The 23,341-nt window shown below is 36.4% G+C and overlaps 1 protein-coding gene across 3 annotated transcripts in view; it reads left to right on the top strand.

Annotated features, from left to right (window-relative positions):
- The window catches only part of LOC118167734, a 296,070-nt gene that overhangs the window by 159,207 nt on the left and 113,522 nt on the right, over positions 1-23,341 (top strand). For all 3 annotated transcript variants that reach the window (XM_035327497.1, XM_035327496.1, XM_035327495.1), the window contains exons 4-5: positions 17,400-17,487; positions 18,178-18,314. In XM_035327497.1, the coding sequence (XP_035183388.1) occupies positions 17,400-17,487; positions 18,178-18,314 (225 nt within the window). The remainder of the gene's footprint in view (positions 1-17,399; positions 17,488-18,177; positions 18,315-23,341) is intronic.

The following is a 23,341-nucleotide window of genomic DNA, read 5'->3' as shown; positions in this document are numbered from 1 at the left end:
CAACAGTAATTGCAAATGTGCTTCAGCTTTCAGTTACTTGGGTATATTGTCATTAATTTTAATACATTTACTCCCAAATCATGACAGTATAATTAAGATTTATATAATATTCTAACAATACCTTGCTGTCAAGTATTCCTTCTCATTTGTACATTTCTTAAGTACATTAAAACAGATGAGCTTCCTTGTTCCTTAAATTTTTATTTAAAATGCATTGGCTTTCTGTAGGAGAATCTGCTTTTCAAAGTTTAGCTGAGATTCTCCTGTACCCTCATAGATATAGGACACTGTATATATCCACACACCTTGACTCAGGGAGTCTTGCCTGTACATAATCCTCTGCTAAAACAATGGCAATGGAGAAGGGACAAAAATGGCTGTAGTACAGTGTAGTGGAAACAGGGAAATAAATAAACTACAACAAGGATCTCTTAACTTTTTGAATTCAGTGGTCTACTTTGACTACACTTTCCACATGAATTTCCAAGACCTTTTATAGGAGTAGGTATCTGGACAGAGGAGGAAGGCCATATATTCATAATACAAGCTCTACTTTTTTTTTTTTTTTTTTTTTTTTTTGTTTATGGCAATGCTCTTTCTTTAACCATTGACAAAGTAGAGGCTGGGCAGGCTGGCTGGCTGGTCCACTTACCTGATCACCTGAAGTACTTCATGCAGCAGTTGCTTTAGCTGATTTCAGGAGGCTGATTAGGGGTTTAAAATCTCTTTTTGTTGACTGGAAGTGTTATGAGAAGAGGGTTGGAGGTTACAGAAATTTTATTTTTGTGATGTTCCACAGATTGTATTTTGAGGAATATGCATTGCTCTGTTTCTACAAAAGGGGCAAGTGATGCCCAGTAAAAGCCAGACATACAGATGTGTGCTACAGAGATGTTTCCCAAAGGTCACTTAGAATCATGGAATCATTAAGGTTGGAAAAGACCTTCAAGATCATCTGGTCCAAACATCCCCATACCACCAGTATCACGCAGTTAACAATGTCCCTAAGCACCATGTCCAGCTTTTCTTTAAACACACCCAGGGACAGTGACTCCACAACCTCCCTGGGCAACCCGTTCCAATGCCTGACTGCTCTTTTTGAGATGCAGCCATTCTCCTGAAGAAGTATTGTACAGGAATAAAAGGTTTTAGTCTCGGGCTTCATCTGGTCTGTATGTGCAACTGCCTGGCCCTTCAATACAAAATGTGTGCTCAGGGTAGGATGGGAAGTACTGTCCTCTCTTGTTTTAGTTTCTGCAAACATGATGGGATGTTATGGCTGAAAAAATCTGTATCTAAGCTATCTTTAAATGAGCACAACCTAATTAATTCTGCAAAGAAGGACTAATAAGATGAATAAATGAGTGTGCATTGCTTGCCTTGCCCTAGGTCACAAAACAAGCACCCTGGATATCAAATTACTATTTAAAAACATAAAAGGGGGAGGTTGGGGGGAACAAACCACTCACCCACCCCAACATTACTCTGTCAGTTTGTGAAGTACTGTTTAATTCTTTTGGGCACTTTGAAGTGGAAAACAACAAAAAAGTGATTGTCTCAAAGGCTGTGGAGCTAATGTTGTGCAGAGTAGATGCAGTTGCTCTACTTCAGAGAGCGTAAGTCCCGAGGAGCTGGACATGAGCCAGTTCACACCAGATGGCATCCAGCCAGCATTCTCTTTTTGCTGTGATTTGGATAGTGTGAACAGACATAGACTACCTCTCCTCTGTATGGACTAATGCCAAAGGGACACAGAGCACTGATTAGGTACAAATTTAATAACTTTGTTTTGGAAAGCACTGACTACCATATTTATAAATGTGTATGTATATAGGCATATAAAGGATTTAGTGAGATGCTTATGTGACTGTGCAGTGCCCTTTCTCCAGAGGCTTCTCTTTCATATAATAGTTGGTACTGCCTCAAAAGGTAAACCACATATTCAACAAGTTTTTCAAAGACTTGGCATAGTCTTGATTCTCATTATAATCCACTTATCACAGAAGGGCTGGATTGGAAAACTCATAACAAAACAGATTGACATTTCAAGCCTTTTTCACCCATGTTATTTAGTTTCTTGCCTTGCTGAGTTTTATTGAAACTCTTATTTTGCTCTTTTGTTGATCATCTGAAAACCATTGGGCTGAAAAATATGCTATCTTTGCTCTCTGTAATTAGCTCCTAAATGTTTCCAATTCCCAATGAAATATTTTTACATATGGAAAAGAAATTTATTAAAAATGTATTAAAAGGTTTGTAAGTACTTTCCCCTTGGCAGAATTGGGAAGAGAATTATGGCATAAAAGCTTTGAAATATAATTTTTCCCTCAGAAACTAATCTTAAACCTTACATGAAAAGTAATTGCAACCTGTTCATTGGACATAGTGTTCTATGGCTAATACAATTGCAAATCACTAATGTTAGATAATAATTTAACAGATGGATGGAAAGAATAGTTCATTTGGTGGATTGGAAATATATATGCTACCTTTTTTTGCCATGCTCTACTTTAATCTAACATAATCAGTGAATACCAAATACTGCTCCCGTTTTAGGGCCAGGGCTAAAGGTTGTTTTCTGTTTGCTAACTAGTAGACAGCTTTATGAGCTTCTGAAACTACATTTTACACTATCAGTAGCAACGCTGCTAGAGAAGTAGATGGAAAAAGACTGCAAATAGTCTTTTAAGCCTTTTGGTATTTCTTTGCAGTTTTGATTCCTGACACTGCCTGACACTGACTTTGAAAAGGATGGTATGCTGGCTCTTTCAATATTAAATATGTCGGATGAAATATATATATATTGGGCTGTGATGCACTGTTGATTGAATTTGAGTAAGAAGGGGTCCTCTCTGGTTTGACTGGGCTCAATGCTGAGATTTGTGCCTTTTTTTAGGAGCACAGGCCTGAAGCAGGGCACTGGGTCTGGGCTCTAATTGTTGAGCACAGTTTGGGTCCTGACTTAGAGTTTGAAGGCTCAGGGTCCTCTCAATTGTTGATTGCTGATGTTGTGGTAACACCCAGAGCATTGCAAACCTTACACTGGGTTTATACTGCTTATCAGTGTACAAGTGTATAACAAAGCAAATTGATATATGCTGGGGAAAGTTTTAGAAAAAGTACCTTGCAGCTGGAATTGCAAATGAAAAAGAAACTTACCCACAGGAATAATGCATTTTCCTTTGAGTGTTAGTTCACTGAATTCCTAAGCGAAAGCCTGACAATAATAATAATAAAAAAGTATTTTTTAGTCTTGCTGTTAACTTTCCAGGGTCTGTGATTTCACAGTAGACTTCTTTTTCAATAATATGACACTCAATATACATTTTTGCAGATGAAACTTAGAAGTGTGTTTTTTGTTTATCTGTTTAGTTAGTATTTTTTTTTTTATTTTTTTTTGGGTGTGTGTGTGTGTGTCTTTTTGTATTTTTGCCAGGTTGTTGGTGGTGTAATCAGTGAAAAAAAGTTGGTAATAAATTGAAGATTTTCCTGTGGAAATATGACCTATCAGCAACCAATAGACCACAATACTTTCTCCAAACCAAGATAAAATAAAAAAATAATAAAAGTTACAGCTGTCCAAGTAATAGCTCTCTCTAAGGATGTTTTTGTTTTAAAGATGTTGAATATGAACTCTCTTCTGCAACTCTCATAAATCACTTAATGTTTGGTGGGTTTGTTTTTGAACAGGTGAAGAATTTCCGATACTCTTTTTCCTTTCTCTCACTACACTCACTACATTCTTGTCTCTCATTACATTCCACAATCCCTTTCTTTATTTAACAAAAGAAAGATAAAAGTCCCAAATGACCAGTCAGTAGTGTGTTACTCTTACTGAATTATATTAATTATAACCTGTGATACAGTTAACCATGTAACAGCATTTTTAAGCAGAATCTATGTATTTTGACATTTTCACTTCAACACATTAGGCAAACCATGTATTATTTAAATTCTTAGCTGAGATAATCTGCTGGACTTTCATTTAATACAGTATTTGATAGATGAGATGGTATTCTGGTTCTGCTACTGCCCTGGCATGAAGTAGGTTGAAGTTCAATCCCGACTGTGCTGCAGAGGGTACGACCTGAGCAGACAATTGAATTCTGCTGCACATCATTTCCCTTGCCTTTAGGTGTTCTCAAGGCACAGTTTTTTTCTTGCTGTGTGCATGAACCTCTGCAGCAGAAAGCAGTTGTCACCAACAGAATTTTAGTGTACTGAAGTGTGATCTTGGCAACAAAATTTTTGTTATACCACTTTGGTAGGCATGGCACAAAAGGGCAGATGTCCGTGTAGGTTGATAAAGTCTAGCTGGTATTCCTCCACTGGATAGCAGTATTTTTGCATTGCTCCAAGAGGTGATTTTGTCTTGTAAAAAAAAATACCTTCATAACAGTAAGGTGAAACCTTCATAGCAGTAAGGTGAAACCTAGACCTAATTCTAAGTAACTATTGATTTGTTTCTTTATTTTATAACTGATTTTTTTTTTTTTTTTCTGGGGCCAAGACTTTATCTGCTTCTACTCTCTGGTTTGCATTTTAACAGGCAGATTTTCAAATTCCCATTTTAACTGCTTAATCTCTAGATAGGTAATTATTAGCTGTTATGAACTGGTGGCCCTGTCATTGTTTCCAGTTTGTATTGAAATGTACAAATGTATTCCTCGGTTTCCATGCTTATTTATGCGTCTGGTCACTGTGTTCACGACTGGCACATTAAACAACAAAATGTGCTGCTGATTTGCACTGCTTTTTGCTTCTTCGTAAGAATAGGAAAATGTTTCAGTTCTGCATTTATAGCCTATATATTTTAACCAATTAGTAGTTTATTCATCTCTAAGGGTGTTTGTTTTGATGTATATTTTAGCCATGTACTTTTATGCAAGGATTTCTTGCTTGTCCATTACCATTGCCGAGAATCTGAATGTAGGTTTTGTTCTGTTGTAAATTTTAGTGGGGATAACTGATGTTCTTATACAGCTGCATGTTAATCCATTAAACCCAACTGTACAGGTGAATTGTTGATGGGTGCTGATATTCTGTCAGCTTTTTGAAAAACCTTCACTGCTGCCATTGTGCTGGGGAGAGAGATTTGTGAATGATGATTAAATATCTAAAGTCGTGTCATACAGTGTCTGGGGGTTCACTAGTTTGCCAAACACAGATTTCGCTGCTGCTTCTGTCTAGAAAGCTGAAAAGTAGACCGCAACATAAAAATATCCTTTTGCCTCCCAGCAAGATATATCTGAACCAAAGTTCTTCTGCTAACATTAGCTGACTCAGTAGGCTGCAGTGATCACTGAAGATATTTACTTTCATTCCATGACTCTTCTCTGTTTAATGGGGAGTTATCACTTCCTTTCTAACACTAAGTATGTTACAGGTCTCAGTGGCCTCTAGTGTACACCTGAGCAGGTGAACCGTGGTGCACAGCAACAGGTTGTTCATCAGTACTTGGCCACCTTATTGTTTCCAGAGGAATTATTTGACTCTCTCATTGGAATCATCAGGCCAAAGTGAGACCATGTCTTCCCCCAGTTTTACGGTCTGGCCCAGTCAGAAATATTTCCGCTTTCATTTGAGGAAATGGCTGCATTTTTTCCATGTGTATGCCTCATAACATTAATTCCATTGTTTCTTTAATTTAAGTACATAGAACATGCATTTAAGTGTGTCAAAGGATTTTTGTATTTGCATTACCCTGTTCAGTAACTGTTGCATCTATTTCATTTTATTGTCTTTCCCACTCTATTTAGTTTGAGTAATTGAGTAAATGAGTCTTGAGTAAATGAAATGTGGAAGAAAGAATGCATAAAAAACACTTAGGAGGAATACTACCTAAAATGATCATGGTCTAACATGTACATTGCATTGGTTCAATATGTATGGTATGTCTTCATACTCAGGCTCCTTTAGAAGTGATAGCAAATGTCTTAGGTGCTCTGGACAAGAATCAAAGCTAGTGCAGTAAACCACCTTCTGTGGAAACCTGTACTTCCACTAGCTTACCTTCATCACTGGTTCTTATGCTGTCTACACTAATGTCTAAAAATCAGATATTATCTGATTTCTTCACATTGGAGCTAAAAGAAGAAAAATCACTTTAGCCTAAAATTTTTAGATTAAATGCTAGGAGCAAATTAAAAAAAAAAAAAAAAAAAAAAAAAAAAAAGAAGTTATAATATTAATCTACATTCCCCTTGTTTTCATAAACAAGTATAGTATTCATTGTCCTATTTGAAGAAAAAAATAAATTAGAACGTTACAGAGAAGGGAAACAAGAATGGTTAAAGATGTTAAATGATTTCCGTTTGAGGATTACTTAAATAAACTGGTGTGCCTCGGGCTCAGAAAGAAATGATTGAAGTGATATGATGAAGGCTTATAAAATCTGCAGCAATGGGAAATGATTGTTCTTTCTCTTCCAGTACAGGCACCTATTATTATCAGTTGACACTAGCAGATAGTAAGGTTCAAATAAAATTAGAATAAGGTAATATGCAGTTCCTACTACATGGAGAGGTAATTATTTGCCAGCAGGCATTGTGGATTCTAAACTATGACATACATTTAAAAATGACTGGGCACATTTGTGGAAGAAAAAGCTATTAAGGTCTATTTAGGACAAGGATGCCCTCTCCATCTTAAGAAATTCTTGCTCTAAAGATCTCTGAAATTGAAAAGTATTCTGAGGAAGAATTGCATAATGCCTGGTTTGTTGCCTGTGCATTTATTACTGGTGACCTTTTCCTTTAGGGGCATTTATCTAGCTTTTCAGTTTGTAAATCATGCTTCTCCCTCTCTCCCTCTCCTCCCAACCTGGAAAAATTGAGGTAAGGAAAACAAAGTGCATCTGTGTATATGGGAGAAAATAAAAAATGACTCTAAAAGTACTCTTTTTCTATGCTTTATTTCTATATTGCATTACTGGCAAAATGCATGTGTATTTTCTATAAACTCTGCTGACCACAGGTATCTAATTTATTATTTTCTATGACACTACAGAAATTCTTGTGTGTAAACAGACTTTGCATTTGTCTTTCTTTCACAGCAGATGTTAAAAGAGCAATACTGTTATTCAGTATAAGCACAGACAGGTTTATCGTGATACTCAATGAGAGATGTTTCCTTGTTAGATTGGAGACTTGCTTTACATCACATCACGCTTAGAGGGGTATTCTGCTCAGCATCAGTCAGTCGCTGTGGAAATGCTAACCAATACATTAATGAAGTAATAGGGCAATTTTTCCAAAGGGAGAAGTATCCTGATATGGAAAGATGTACATAGCATTAGAGATGTAGGTGATCACAGGTCTACTCATCTGCTTGTATTTAAGCATGTGCTTTGTGCTTGGCTGACTAACAAATGAATTCAGCTGAAACTGCAGGAAAACTTCGGGGAAGCAGAGTGTAATTTAGCTTCTTCTCTATCCACAAAGCAGCTCTTAATGACCACAAGTGCTCAGGGTTTTGATTTTACTTCTCATATGGATATTTAGTTTATCATTAGCCATGTGGTCTGTCTAGCATTCAAACATAATTAGCATGATAAATAGTGGTGATTTTTATATTGTCTTTTGGCCTGATGAAGGTATGGGTGACTCATTCAAATACACCTAGAAAATATCCTTTGTTACCTAATAGAGAGGCAATTAAGTGCATTAAGGCAAAAGAGATTTGTTTATTTAGTGGCTTTCATCCCAACAGTAGGACCTTTTTTGTCTCCTTGTGAAATAAAAATGGTAAAAAGTAATATTCTGGCAGTGTTTTCACCAAACTTTTGTTTTTGAAGTCAGAGCTAATCTCTTCTCACTGATTACTCAACTGGAGTGATTGCCACTGAATTCTTTTACACTTTGAAAAAAAAATACAAAGAACCATTTGCAGAATCCTTTTGAAGATAAACTGAAATTTAGAACAGCAGCAACAACAGCCACATTCCTCTGTCACAATGGCTACTGAATTTATTATTGTATATCCCCTAAAGAAGACCTCCCAAAACTTAGAGAAGCAAACAAGGAAAACATAAAGTAGCCTTTCACATTTGTCATCCCAGTGTTTAAAATAAACTTTTTTTTTTTTTTCTTTTTCTTTTTCTTTTTCTTTCTGTGACATAAGGAGAGAAAATAAGCCCTGGTATGATTCACAAATGTCTTTTGATATGCATCGATATTTTCACAGCAAGGTGGATTTGAAAAAAGCTCATTAAACAATGGGTTTGGTTAAGACAACCAAATGATGGACAGAATCACACAAAGGCAAATGCTAACTGAGAGCCATCAGGCTGCAGGTGATCCCCAGTGCAGCTGACACAGCCTGGTGTTTGATGGGAAAACTGATTGTTGTGAAGTGGCCATTCTGGCTCCAAGGGTTTGGCTTCCTTTGTCAAATGCTCTTCCAAAAAGGGAAGGACCTTCTGTTCTAGGAAGTGTAATTTGTCAGCAGCATGGTAATGATAGCTGTCATACACTGGAGGATGATATTAGGCAGGCAACAGGAATGTGTGCTACTTTTTTCTTCTGCTCTGCTTAAAAAACAAACAAACAAACAAACAAACAAAAAAAAAACAAAACAAAAAAACATTCTACCTCATCACTTCAGTCAGCTTCAGTTTTAGATGCCAGCTCCATCTAATCTGAGCTCTAGAATTGCTCTTAGATGTTGTCAGACCAAGTCAGAGCCAGATTTGATTACTGGGAGACTTAGTGCAGCTAGGTTAAGGGTCCCTCATTCTTCCAATGTACAAACTTGATGAAGACACATGCTGTTAATAAACTTGATGTATTTGAACCTGTCTTATCCCACAGCCTTCAGTTGGGGTTTTCTTTGTGGCTGTTTCTTCTCCAAAATGTCTCATCACAGTAGATACCTGCTCTGTAGACGCTGTTGCATTTAAGTATTTGCAAGCTTCCTCTAGGATCTAGGATTATGTACAACTTTCCTTCCTGACTCTTATCAAGGCAACACTCTTTGCAAGGAGCTTTTGGGATCATCCGTCTTATTTTTTTCACTACTCTCAAGTAAAGTAGTAAACTGTTTTTTTCTTCCTAGATCTTAAAAGTCATAATGAACCTTAGACCTTAGAAAATGCAGCTACCATAAAGAAGATGAAGTTCGGTCAGGATAGTTTGTCTTACAGATATAAACTCTCTGTCTTTTATATAGCTGCTGTGGATGTATACTGCTTTCAATACTATGGTAAATTACAGCCGCTACTAGGTTAGACCCTTTGAATTGTAAATATTCATAAGTACAAGATGGGTGTTTGTTTCACTAAGTGTAACAACACAGCTTAGAAGAAATTGTATTTGTTTATTCCCATGCTTTTTTTAAAATTTAATTAATTAATTAATTTATTTTTTAAGAGAAAGGGTAAAATTTGGAAATATTAATCTGATAAAGCAATAAAAAGAAGATAATATAATGAATTTCATACAAGTTCAGTGGATATATCTTAATCACGTCTGAGTTACTATAGAAGATGATTTTTAGTCTTTTTTATTCATAAGCATTCTTGTTCACACTTCTATTTTTTCCTTGTCTTTAGATTTCACTTTTTTTTTTTTTTTTTTTTTTTTTCCCTTATTTAATTATTCTGTTCTGGCAGAACAGCCACTGAGACTATGTCTAACTGATATTTTCTTAAACCTTGGCATTCAAAAATGACTTCTCAGATTTCAGTTATTTATGGCTAACAACATAAAATTAAAGGAAAAAGAAAAAGAAACCCTGATTTTTTCTGAGAGCTTTCTGGAGCTCATGTGTCATGGCTCGACACAATTAGAAGTGTTGCAGGGACCATGGAAAAGTGGGATTTCTAATGGAAACATCAATTCACTATGAACTTGAGTATCAGAAAATGATCCCATTCTAATAAAGCTTTTATTATAAAAGAATATTTCTAGGTTGCCATAATAGAATAATACCTTTAACACTAAACGCAGTTGAGGCAGAAAATAAAAATATAATGTTTAGAGCCTGTTTCTGTTTTCATCTAGTATTTGTGTTATCAGCAACTAAAACAATATGAGGAATAATTCAAATCCAAAGATATCACAGAATCACAGAATTTCTAGGTTGGAAGAGACCTCAAGATCATCAAGTCCAACCTCTGACCTAACACTAACAGTCCCCACTAAACCATATCCCTAAGCTCTACATCTAAACGTCTTTTAAAGACCTCCAGGGATGGTGACTCCACCACTTCCCTGGGCAGCCCGTTCCAGTGTCTAACAACCCTTTCGGTAAAGAAGTTCTTCCTAACATCCAACCTAAAACTCCCCTGGCGCAACTTAAGCCCATTCCCCCTTGTCCTGTCACCAGGCACGTGGGAGAACAGACCAACCCCCACCTCGCTACAGCCTCCCTTGAGGTACCTGTAGAGAGCGATAAGGTCACCCCTGAGCCTCCTTTTCTCCAGGCTGAACAAGCCCAGCTCCCTCAGCCACTCCTCGTAAGACATGTTCTCCAGGCCCCTCACCCTATGTGTCTTTATTCTCTGCAGATGTCTGAAAAAATTAAATAAATCCCAGGGTAACTACTCCAGTTTTCTGGTGTGACTTTTTTTTTTTTTTCTTTTTTCTTTTTTTTTTTCCATTACATATTTTGCACTGCCTTTTTTCCTAGCTTTAGCCATTCTGATGCCCTAAGCTTCAGAGGGCTAAGAACTGTCTCACAGAGATGGCATGTTAAGTCTGCTAATATTAGAGGCAGGAAACAAGCCAGGGACAGACATGCTCAACTTCTGTTTCACTTTATTTTGTGGAAGAGGGCTATTAGCCAAGAGAACAAATTTTGTTTCTCTCTCCTCTCCCTGTCAAGTATTTTCTCCATGCAGAAGTTCCTATATACACCTCTCAACCTCCAGTCATTCAACTGATTAGCTTGCATCTCTTAACTCTTGAATTGTGAAAACTATTTTCAAGTTTTTGGGTCATGTTTTGAGTCTCCCTTTTTATTTTTTCATCCAAGCCAGGTTGCAACTAGGTTCTGTTAGACACTTCTATGAAGTTCACGTCCTTGTGAATTCCTAGGAAAGGGATTTAACCAGACAACTAGGTAGAGAGGAGATAAGCTAGACATCTCCTGATATGCTAAATATCTCCTGCTAGGTACATCAGTATACTTGTTGGATATGTCACGGTGTTGAGATTGAAGGTGAGTGGGAAAATGAGAGACATGGACCATAGGCAATTGGAGAAACATGTAGCATCTCCCAGATCCACACTTAAACCACAAAGAAATCCTGTAGTGGTTTATTCTTAATTAGCGATTCAAAATCCTTATTAGGAAATAGATGCCATTATTCATGGTACACACAGCTGTCATTGATGAGAAGAGAATGCTCACGTGTCCTCTTCAAATAGTCTAGATTTTTGATAAACCAAATTCTGTGATTCGAGTTGTTCTATATAATGGGCTAATCCTCTTGTTGTTGACATAGGTAGAGGACCTCAGAGATGGACATTGAAGGAAATATGAATTTAATCTAAAATGACTACAGAACTAGATGGTGTCATGCAGACTTGCTGAGGGCTTGTAAGGTATCTGTGGTACATACCACTTAGGAATATTTATCATTCAGAATTATGGTGATAATTACCTCATTTTCAAACTGATCACCTAGTGATGCATGAAAACTGGGAGTGATGTGCACTCGAACAAATGCCTTGTAGCAAGAGTGTTCCTGCTGCAAGAAAAGTATCAGATTACAGTACACGTTTTGGGAGGGATATTCTTTATGCAGAGAACATTTTCATTCTCTTTTTCTTATCCCATATCTGAAGATTAATATGGTCTCGGCAATAACTTGTAACATACTTTCTCCAGCATAGTACCTTCTAAAAAAGGAGACTTTGCAGCTGCTGTAGACTAATTTGACATCAAAGTGAATTGAGGATGGCTGTAACTTCCTCCATTGCTGAAGATGGATTTAGGGTTGCTCATATCACTGCCTTCTTCTTCTAAGCCTTTCTCTGTAGAGAGCCAATAAAAAGTTTCACTGAACACAATAGCAGAAAGCAACATGATTTGGAATATGTATGCAAAAAAGGATCTGGGATTGAGGCACAGAGTTATGTGAGATAGATAAAGGGATGGAGTGGGATCCTGTAATAAGAAAAAAAAAAAATACGGAGGAATTGGGGTGGATGAACTTGTGTTAACTGTGCAATATGCACGTTTCAGTGTAAACACAGTTCACATGGTTCAGATATAGCCTGTAAGGTCATGCTTGAAATGTTTTCATTCATCAATATCTTCCCATTAATAGGTTCTTAAAATCTGTCAGTGAGTTAGTATCCAATCAATTTTAATAGATATTCTGTTAAATCTATAACATTAATTTTTAAATAAAGATTTATCTTGTGTTAAATCAAGTGGCTTGTGGAAATCTGCATGTCAACAAATTGGATATTAGCAATCAAATCAGTAAGACTCGTTTTGTAATTCTTTGTTCAATAATACTTAACAGAAGTCACCATTGTCTTATTGGACATATTTCTGTGAGACACCAACTGGTATTCATTGCTTATTAATATTCCTACACCTTTTAAAGATAGCACTCCTCCAGTTCTTTGGAACTGCCTCAGTTTTCCAGAATTTCTTAAAATCAAATTAGTGGTATAGTAAGCTCTTCATTTACAACCAATGCATCTGTTGATGAGAAATTATCCAGAACCAATTTTGCATGCTTATTGCAAAAATTCACATTTTGATGCTTGAAATTCTTCCTGTCAAAACCAGTTACAAATAGCAATTGTTTTGTACTGTCCACAACATCATATGAACTGGATACAGCCTCCTACTTCACTCCAAATACGAGAGAACTAGCCAGGTTTTGTTAACAATTCCTCCTATAACTTCCCTGTCAGTTATGCTGACAAGTGGTTTAAGCTTATGGGGACAAAATCAAATTGTGAAATATCAAAATCTACCATATAATTAATTTCTTTTTCAACAAAGCTCTACTGTGAAAACAGGATGTTATTGGAAAACAGATGCATCATAATCTGAGGCACAATTCTGCACATATATTAACAAGTAATGGAGCTGACGTAGTTCATTCCCAGTTCAGTCTCTTATGACCACGCTTAACTTCCAAGTGATTGACTTTCTTTAGAAGTATTGAGAATCTAAATTTCTAACTTGAACAAGCAATTATTGTTTTATAGGATTAGTTCTTCAGGGAATTTTATTTGGTGTTGTAGAAATAAAAGTATCATTCCTTCACGGTTCATTATTAAAACTGTAAATAAGGAAGCTATTGTCATGGCAGAAGCAGCTGATTATCTCTGTTACTAATTTTTTATTGCCTTAAAATATGCATGTGCTATCATACCTACTTAAATTAGATTGTAGAAGAATGCTTTTCATTACTTTGGATCCAGGCAGTTTCTTGGTACATTACTACCAAGAAAGGCACATCAGCTTTCTTGGTCCCTAGACACGAGATTAAAATAAGAAATTCAAAGAAAGGCTTAAAAAAATAAAAGTACTGTAATACAGTGTTAGATACTATATGTACAGCATTATATAATATACATATATGTTATATTTCTAGGCCATTAACAAGTAAATGGAATATAAATCAAAGATATTCTAAAAATATAGAAAACCTAAATGTTAAAGAAGGTGCTTGTCACACTGCTACTGGAAAGTCTCACAACTATTTCCTTAAGCATCACCAGTATAATGTTATTGCTTCTGTTATAGGTTATCTCTCCCATACTAATGGAGAGAAATGGAACTGGAAGAGAGGTGTACATGGCACTCTTTTCTGTGGCTTGAGGGAAAATTTTACAATGCTTAAGAGCCAGACTTGTCCGAAGAATATCTGAAATATTTGTGTATAATGTAATCATTATTTCTAGTCCTTTTTTATTCTGAAAAGTTTGCTTTTCAAAGAAGGTGGAAATGATGTTTGCCAATCCATACTCCCTGACCTTGTCTCTTCATTGACTCATTTTCTGTATACACTCCCAGGCAGTGTTCAGTCACATCTTTCTTCCCTTTCTTTGCTCTAAATACATACATACTTGTTTCAAAGCAAGTCATGCTGCTTCCCTTTATCTCATATTGTCTTCATTTGGAAATGTGACAGTTGTGGCTCTGTCTGCAGAGTTAACTAATGCAGTTTAATTGTGTTCCTAATGGCTTTCAGGTTAGAACTGAAGGGCAGAGTAGTGGTAGAGCTAGAACCAGCATATAGTTAGTAATGGATGTTTTTGCCCAGGCTGACAAGAAAGCCTGTCTCCCTTGGTCATGTCCAGGAGGATAAAAAAGGGGGAAATATCATAAAAAGGCAATGATTTGATTTTATTTCTATGAGGGTAGTAGATGTCTTTTCAGGGTTATCTTGTAAATTTAAGCTTTCCAAATTGCTGTCTTGCACTTTCTTCTTGCCATCATCAGTGTTTCATCTTTACTTTTTTTTGCTTTTCCTGCTTCTACCTTATTCTTTGTATCTTAGAGTTAATACAAGAAATGCTTGATGTCAGAAATTAATTTCATGCTCCATTTTGAAGATGATGAAGCAATGCATTTCAGGCTTCATCCTGTTTCTCAAAAAAAAAGCTTGTGTCTCTGAATCTGATAGCATAAAATTCCCTGAGGCATTAGGATTTTTCAGAAATTCTTAATGTGAAGGGATTACTTCTACTTTAAAATGAACATTGAGACTTTGAGTTTAGCCAGGGAAAATGGTAACAAGTAGCATAAGAACAGAGTAGTGTGATGAGCTGTTCTAACCAGCAGGTAGCAATAAAAGAGCAGGAATTACGGATTAACGAAAGCTTTCCTTGTAAGAATGCTAGTACCAAGGTAAACTGAGGTGCAGTAGCCTCCTAGTATCTGGTTGTAATGTTTCATCTTTATACTTGAGATCATTATCTCACAAATCTGGTCTTTTCTAGCTATGAGTTCTTATACCAGGAGCCCCTTCCTATTTTGAGTGAAGTAGCATGGCATTTGTGTCAGTGCCATTCTGTTCTCTTCACATTCCCTTCAGAATATAAGAGTTTTTCATTATTTTACATTAATTTAAAGAACAGTGAATCAAAAAAATGGAACATAGAGTTGAAGGTTGCATGCACCTTTCTGGGAAGCTTTTCTTTGCAAATCTGGCAGTGTTCATCCATGTATTGCTCCAGCCTGGCTGGGTGTTCTTGGAGAAACTGTTGTTTTGCACTGAGGAGGGTGCAGGCAGGATGTCTGATAACACTGAATATTTTTGAATCGACATGCTGGGAAGCCTCAGCCTGGGGCTCCCAAGGGATTTAGCTGGAAAGCTGGCTGAGTTGTGAATGGTGAGATTTAGAATATCTTGAAAACTTGGAAAATCCCAAGTGACTGGGGGGTTACGAAATCACTGTGAGGGTTTGAGAAAGGAAAGCCACAAACCCATATCAAATGGTGGGAAGAATAATTTGATTTTCTACAGCTGTGTTGGCTAAACACTGTAATTAATGGCTTTTAGCATGGAAAGTCAGTCTTGCTAGAAAAACTCCTGGTCTTTGCCATGAGAGACTGGGGCTGGTCAAAGCATCCACATGGGTCCAGGCCAGGTTCATGTAGTTTTAACTTGATGCCTTGGCAGCACCATGAAGCTTAACAGAGTACAAGTCAATGTGGAAACAGTTCTACCAAAGAGATCAGTAAATGCTCTAAACTAGTGATGTAACCGAGGGTTAACAGGCCACATTAGCTATCTCTGGCTTTGTGAGAGGTCTCCTTACCAACTCCAGCACCTTGAGATGAAGGTCAATATGCTTCCTGATGGGACAATAAAATGGAAGCAGAGAGCAAGGCAATCATTTTATTAAAGATGTGGATGACAACCATAAAATCTGTATTAGTTTTGCAGGTTGTACAAGGACCAAGCAGGACAGGTTACTGCTGCAAAACGATCAGGATCATTAGTTTAAATAGTCACAGTGCAGCTGCTGTGTTTGAAGAGGCATCCACAGTACCACACCTGAGAGCCAGGAATGCATGCTCCTCAGGACAGGAGATCCTGTCTCACAAAGCATCATTCAGAGCGGCCTGAGAGTCAGTCTGTGCCTCAGTGTGATATTGTATGTATGAAAGAGGAGTAGCAAGAAGTCAGTAGTGGTCTGGATCCTTCACATGGCATTGGAAAAGCTATTACAGGAACACTGCAGCAGCTTTGCTGTCAGCTTCTGATGGAGCCGGTAGGAGCACAGAAGAGGGTTGGAAGAAAAGCTACAGAAGTCTTCCAGGGGCTGGAAAACATTCTTCTGACTCAGGGTCAAGGAGCTCTTCACAGAAAGCTAGAGGATTTTCACAAGGAGGTGGCCCTCTCACCAGCATGCAGCTGGCTGGTGTGGGGAGATGTAGGGGCTGGAAATGGGAACGGGTCGGTGAGGAGGAGAAAGGGCTTCCAATACCTGGGGTGGCCTGTCCAGGGCCAAGAACTGGGCATCTACCAATGGGCAATGCACTGAGTCATGTTTTGGGGGCTTACCCCTTCTTTGCTGAGCCTGGTTGAGCAAGGGAATTCCTGCACTAAAGCAGCACCACACTCTGAGCTTCTGTTTTTGTCTGCAGAAAGACCTGTCATGCCAGGGGGATCATCTTGGTGGATCCCACCTGATCTGGTGACCCTGATGGTCTCTTTCTGCTGGCAGGTGGTCCCTGCCCATGGTAAAGGTGTTGGAACTAGATGATCTTTAAGGTTCCTTCCAATCTACACTGTTCTCTGATTCTATATTGGCTGTCATCCTACCCATACTATTGGTAATTTGCTGGCATCCATTTTCTGTCTCCTTACATTACTCCTTACACTAGTTTTATGCTTTATTCTATGTTATCCCATATGTGTTAATATCTGGAATTACAAGCAACTATTAAAATAAAATGTTATTAAGTCTTCTGTCTTCAGTAGCTGCACAAGGAATAAAACTATTGTAATCTAGGACCAGTCCTTTTTTTTTTTTTTTTTTTTTTTTTTTTTTTTTTTTTTAGTTATTATTATTATTTTTTCCTCCCTTCACTGGAGCATCCTGGCTATTCCACTGCTTATTCTTCCTTAGCATAAAAATTGTTTGGTGTCAATGTTTGGGCACACAGATGTGTTACAGCTGCTAACTGTAAATAAGTTCACTGAAAAAAACATAAGCCAGTAATGTTCCTATTGTGGCTTTGGTTCACAGCTCTGTTTTGGGACCTTCTGCTATGAAGCTGGAGGGTGTACATGGAGAGGTTGTAATGGTGCTTTTTAGAAGTTTCAGCAGCTCCCAAACAGAGGTGTTGTGGACATAGGTCAAATAAAGAGCAAATGTGATTGCTCATGAAATCAGTTATCAAAAATGGTGGACACTGTAGGAGAATGGGATAAATATGGAATTCATTACTCATAATATTAATCATTATTCCAGGGAATAAACTGGAGAAGAGAAAGTCCTTCCAGAGCTCTACCTGCTGTGATTCTGGTTGAGGTTCCTCTTCACCCATTGAACAAGAAAGGTAACATTTTGTGTCTTTTTCTAAACAATTAGTCAAAATAACTTGTCTGCCAAAAACTCTATTCAGCCTCTCCTTCCCCAGTTCAGATAGATGATACCTGGGCTATGTGAACCTGTGTAGCTAAGTCCTTCTCTGTATATATGTATATATGTATATATGTATATATGTATATATGTATATATGTATATATGGAATATATTTTTTTATCTTTGCTGAGAATGGCCTGTTTACTGCCCAGAGAAGTTCTGACTCTGCAATACATTGCAAGAATGTGCCACAGGCGAGTGAACTCAGGGCACACAGGAAGAGACATCATATTAGGCAGCCAAGTTTTACTTTTAAAGCAGAATCAGTAACAAAGAATTAAAAAAAATCTTTATCCTTTCCAAAAAACATCTTCCTCACTCAAAGTGTGGTAACAACTCCAGTATTAACAAGTGGGAGTGTACCTAGTCAGGAAAAAACAAGAGAACTCTAAAGTCAAAATTACCCTCCTATGAAGTGGCAGAAAAAGAAGCTTTTGAGCCATACAGAGAAAGCTACTACTGTAAATACAACAGTGAAGATGAATTATCTAATTGCCTCTTGAATCAGACTATTTTATTTATAGGAACATGCTATCTGTTATCTATGCCTCTTATGCCTCATGTCTAAAAACTAACAGACATTAACTTTTGTTCTGGTTAATAACTACTTCAGGAAGGAAACCAAAACATGGCACCAGAAGAGATGACTGCATCAGTTTTTGCCTCATTGGCATGACATTTCTTTGTTGTATGTCACTTATGGGCGAGGATTTTACTGAATCAGGAGTCCCACTGCAATCTGTAAGTTATTGTTCAGTGTCTGTAGAACAATCTAATCTTCTCTGCTTCTGAGGATTGTACAAAAGAGAGGTAAATGTCCAGATGTTCAGTTTGGATAATCAGATGATGTTAAATGTGCTTCTGATAGCAAGTTCAGTGATGGGTTTACAGCACTAAGGGCAGTGAGCTCAGGTGATATGTGAATACTGTACTTACGATGGCACTGATAAAATATTAAGATATAATGTAGAGTTTCTAAAATATGGGTAGTTTATTAACTGTGGCAATGACAGTTTTCTTCTCCTTACTGTAGAGGCTTATACCAGTCTAGTTTATACAAAATACATGATGGTGATAACAAAGTTATTCTGAGAACCTGGCATGAAAATGCCTATCCAAAAAGGAATGAAATTATTTTTCACTTTTCCTTTATGGACTGTTGTTATCCATGTTCTTATTTCAGTGAATAAAGTCCTATCATGCTATCTGTTTAAAAATAAAGTACAAATGCAGTCCCAGGTAAAGATGAGCTACAATGCCTTCTAAAATGCATCCAGAGGCTGAAACTAACAAAAGAAGTTGTGGAGGATGGGTTGCATTTTTTGCTCATTCTTAGTTTACTGCTTAGTTTACTGCATCCTCATGAAAGAGCTAATAAATAAATAAATGTATGTTTGTTTCTACATGTTTGCATGTGGTATCAGGTCTGAATGGACAGTCACAGACAGAAAATTACCTTTTGCTATATACTGAATTCTTTTAAGATATATATATACATCATGTTTAATAGGTGCAAAATAACATAATACTTAAACATGGAAAAACTTATGTAGGTTTCTAATATTTAATGTACAGTATAGTCTCTATAACCTTAAAGTGGATAATCCTAATGACTTAATTAGGATGGCTCACATATTCTTAAAATATACTTAAAAACAAGGAATAAATCTCTGGAGGATTAGGGCTTGCTTTTATTCCTGTATTCAGTACAAGCAGTGTTTAACTGCATTATGAAATAAGTGACTGTTTTAGCCACCAGTGAGGTGTTTTTTCCCTCAAGTGTGATAGCTGTTGCTGTGCAGAGATGAAGAAAAAAAGAATGTTTTCTAAAACATCTTAGGGAAAAATATTCTGTGATATCTTTTTGAAAATTAGAAGGGGAAAAAATATATCTTCCAAATAAAATGGTTATGTAGGTGGATATTTACCTGTAAATTGTTGGGCAATAGATGATGCAGATTATGTTTACTATTCTTTTTTAACCCCTGGCTGTGTATTTCAATTCCATCTTCTCAGTTTGCTTACGGTTTATTTTGGTGTTTAGTAAACTTCAAAGAGCTTTATTGCTAAATTTATTTTTAAAACTGGTATTGCTAGACTACAGTTAAGAATGAGGGCATGAGTCAGATATTTTTAACCACATTATTAGCTCTTTTTCCTTCTTCCTTTGCCTCTTCCTTTCCCTTTTAATCTTCCTATTCCTTCCTGCCATTTTACTTCTGTTTTTCTCATAATAAACGTTGTACTGAACAAAATACTGGGTTAACCCATCTTGCACCTTTGAGGGATATTTGAGATATACATACACACAGAGTTTCTCTTGTGATCTGTCTTCTGTAGATTTAATTGTACTTCAAAACATGGGGAATTTAAAGATCTTACATTAGAACTGAATGTTTGCCTAAGCTCCTCAACCTATTGCAAATTGTATGGTCCGTGAGCTGTATAGGCTCTGGTGCCATGCTGAGAATGAGGGGATGCAAAGCATTGACATATATGCCAGATTCAAGTGTGAAGTAAAGCAGCTATTTCTGAACAAGATCACTGGTTTTGAAAGAAAGCATCATATGCAAGAATCATAAGCAATTTAACGTAATAGAGCAGTAGTCATGGGCAAGTCAAAAAAAAATTCAGAATGTGAAATATAAGAAAAAGTATTGTAGAGACAAATAATTTATAACACACATTTGCAAACTAGGCAAGTCAACTGTTCAAAATAATAAAAAATGAAAGAAACATCTCTCCCCCCTCAAAAAAAAAATAAAATAAAATAGCTGTTACAAGTTTGATTTGCTGGAACATCAGATTTCCCAAGCAGAGAGATCTACCTTTCAACTTGATTGATGTAGTAATATTATTACCATTCTATGATTTTGAAAATGTATGATTTTGGAACATGTCATAGGTACTGTTAATAGATAACTAAAGCCCTACAGCATATCCTCTTTTCTTGAGAAGGAAGGGAAAGAAAGATGTAAATGGAGATATTATAAGGGAGTAGTTGTATGTAACAGCAATTCAGAGCTTATGTTTATTTAAGAGGAATTACTCTCCAAAGATTTAGATTCTACCTGCTATCTTGATCTGTGGCAAAAAAAATAATAAAAAAATTAATCTGTGTCAGCTCCTAGATTTGATTTGAACTTTGCTACAAAGTGCTCATTAAGGTTTATGACCACTGAGACAGCCATCATTTTAGACTTGCTTATGAAATTCCAGTAGTAATTATTCTTCACATTAAATTATTTAAATTATTAACATAAAGGTTAAATTCTATTTCACTTGTAGAAACTTCATCTAATTTTTACATGTGTTGCTCCTTAATCAAATATTACTAAACATAGTTAAGATTTGATATGTTCTTGATCTTTTCTTTTTGTATGTTTGAATGTTCATAAACCTGATAAATGTGATTTATTATTTCAGTAAGTGAAAGGAATGTAGTGAATATTGGCCACAAATGCAAAATGCCCAACCAGCCTTTTGCAATTACCTTTGGCTCTCAAAATATAAGTTTTTTTTTGGTATCAGATGAAAAGCTAGCTTTTGTGAATAATGACAAGTCCCTGCCCTGCTGATTTAACTTCAAATTTGTACTTGTATTTGAAGTTGAATGTATGAATCCTGAACATAGTGCAGGGATCCTGACCATCTGGGAATAGACCTGTGAATTTCTGTGTCAAATAGGTTGCTGCCAAGTATTCCTGTATTATTTCTTTTGCTGCTGCTCAAGTACAGTGATAACATTTTATTTAGGCAAAGTGTCTAGCAGAGAATAAGGATCTGTCACAATAAATTACTGTTCCCACCATAACATTCTCTTTGATGGAACTTACATTCATTTGTTTCTGATTAATGAAGTTCCTGCTCTAAATTATAACGCAATTTAAGGAAGCCTTTTGACTCCACTGAATTGTATCAATGACTTAATTATTTTAATGTTTTAATACCTGTCCATTAACACTCTGTAAGCAGAATTTTAACGTGGAGGGCTTGCAAGATTCTTGCAGGCAGACATTAAAATGTTCCCAAATAAATCATGTAGATGGAATAACTGTAGTATGTTCTTAAAATCTGCCTTACATATTTATAGGTTACTACTTGATGGTCTATCAAAAAAGAAAAGATATAGTGATTAACAGCAGTGGATTGGAATATACCATTGTGTGCTGTAAGAATGACATGCCACAACTCCTCAGATGCTTGTCATTTCCAGACAATGTGTCATTTCTAGACAGTTGTAAATGGAAAATCCTTACTAAATCCTTACTAAATGAGACATTTTAGGTAGTTTGATTAATTCCATGAAAGCTAGGAGAAGACTGTTTTGTCCCAAACACCTGGAATTAAGAATTACATTGGTAAACTCTCCCACTGAGATTTTCTCAATAATTAGCTTTTTTTTTTGTTTGCTTGTTTTTGTTTTCTGGACAAAACAGAACTGTGCTGTTAGAAAATGCTGTTTCTTTTTTCTCCTATTTCACGTTTCCATATTAAATATAGGTTTTTCACTCTAGCACTCTTTCAAATAGACTCTGCTAAAGAATTGTATAGAGTTTTCAAGGCAAAAATTAAAACAGTTCTTGTGAAAAAGTGAGTTCTGAACACTCCTGGACTACTGTTCCATACTAAAAAGTATATTTCATGTTTATCATAATTGGTGGGAAATTTATGGAATCAAATTAATAAGGAAATAACTTGATAATGCACATTTAAGATTTTTTTTTTTTTTTCCACACAGCATTATATTTGTATGTTTTATTTTCTATATTAAATATCCCAAGTAGATATCTCTGCTCAATGAGCATCAGGATACAAATAGCAGAGGGTGATGCATCTGTGAAATAAAAAGCACCATGCAAACTGCTTGGGAAAAGTGGGTAAAGCTGAAGGTGCAGTTATGCATTATTGAAAATAATGATGCTAATCTATCCTCTTTGACATGCACGTTCACTGTGTTCACATAAATGTAATTCCTCAAAATAGTTGCCTGTTAAATCCAGAAAAAGTCTACCTGAGGCCTGTTGTGTTTTTTCTTTTTTCAATGCAAAGACTGATGGGTTGTTCAGTGTTGTTGAATGCAGAAGTGTATTGTATTCATAAGTACATACACGCACCTTGTAAAATATGTTTTAATAAAAGCAGGATAGCTTTCTGAAGTCTTTTAAAGGCTATATTTAATGAAAAAGGGAAACTGGAGACAGGCAACAAGCAAACTGTAAAATTTGCCTCACACATAGATTGTTTCCTACTGCAGGCCTATATTGCCTTGACTCTGTGCAAACTTAACTGCAGCAGCCGTGGATACTAGGCTGCTTTGTTAGCTGCATTGTTCCAAGGCTTTATTTATTTTTTTGTCAAATTCTTCTCCATATTGTAAGAACTATTGAAATATTCACTTTTTATGGAGGTTTCTTAATGCATAATTTGCCAATAAGAACAGTGATGAAGTGTCAGGCTGGGAAGTTTATACAGGTAGCCAAGCCATAATGACCTACAGCTTTCAGTCAGGCCTATTATTATTTAGACTTGTGAACATGATCCATGTGTGGCTCTTAGACCCCTAATACCTAGGCACAGTGATGTACAAAGGAACAGTTTCTGTATTCCTATCTAGAACTGCACTGATTCCAGCTTAATTTTTATAATGTTATATTGTTAGGACTTAACATAGTTTTTCCAGACTGATAAAATCTGAGGATAATAAAGCTCACTGCTTTGAAGATTTCAGATTTATTATATTATAATCAATACATTTTAGCAGACTT

Source organism: Oxyura jamaicensis, chromosome 5, assembly GCF_011077185.1.
Source record: "Oxyura jamaicensis isolate SHBP4307 breed ruddy duck chromosome 5, BPBGC_Ojam_1.0, whole genome shotgun sequence".
Classification (NCBI taxonomy): domain Eukaryota; kingdom Metazoa; phylum Chordata; class Aves; order Anseriformes; family Anatidae; genus Oxyura; species Oxyura jamaicensis.
This window is presented reverse-complemented; position numbering and strand designations above follow the sequence as displayed.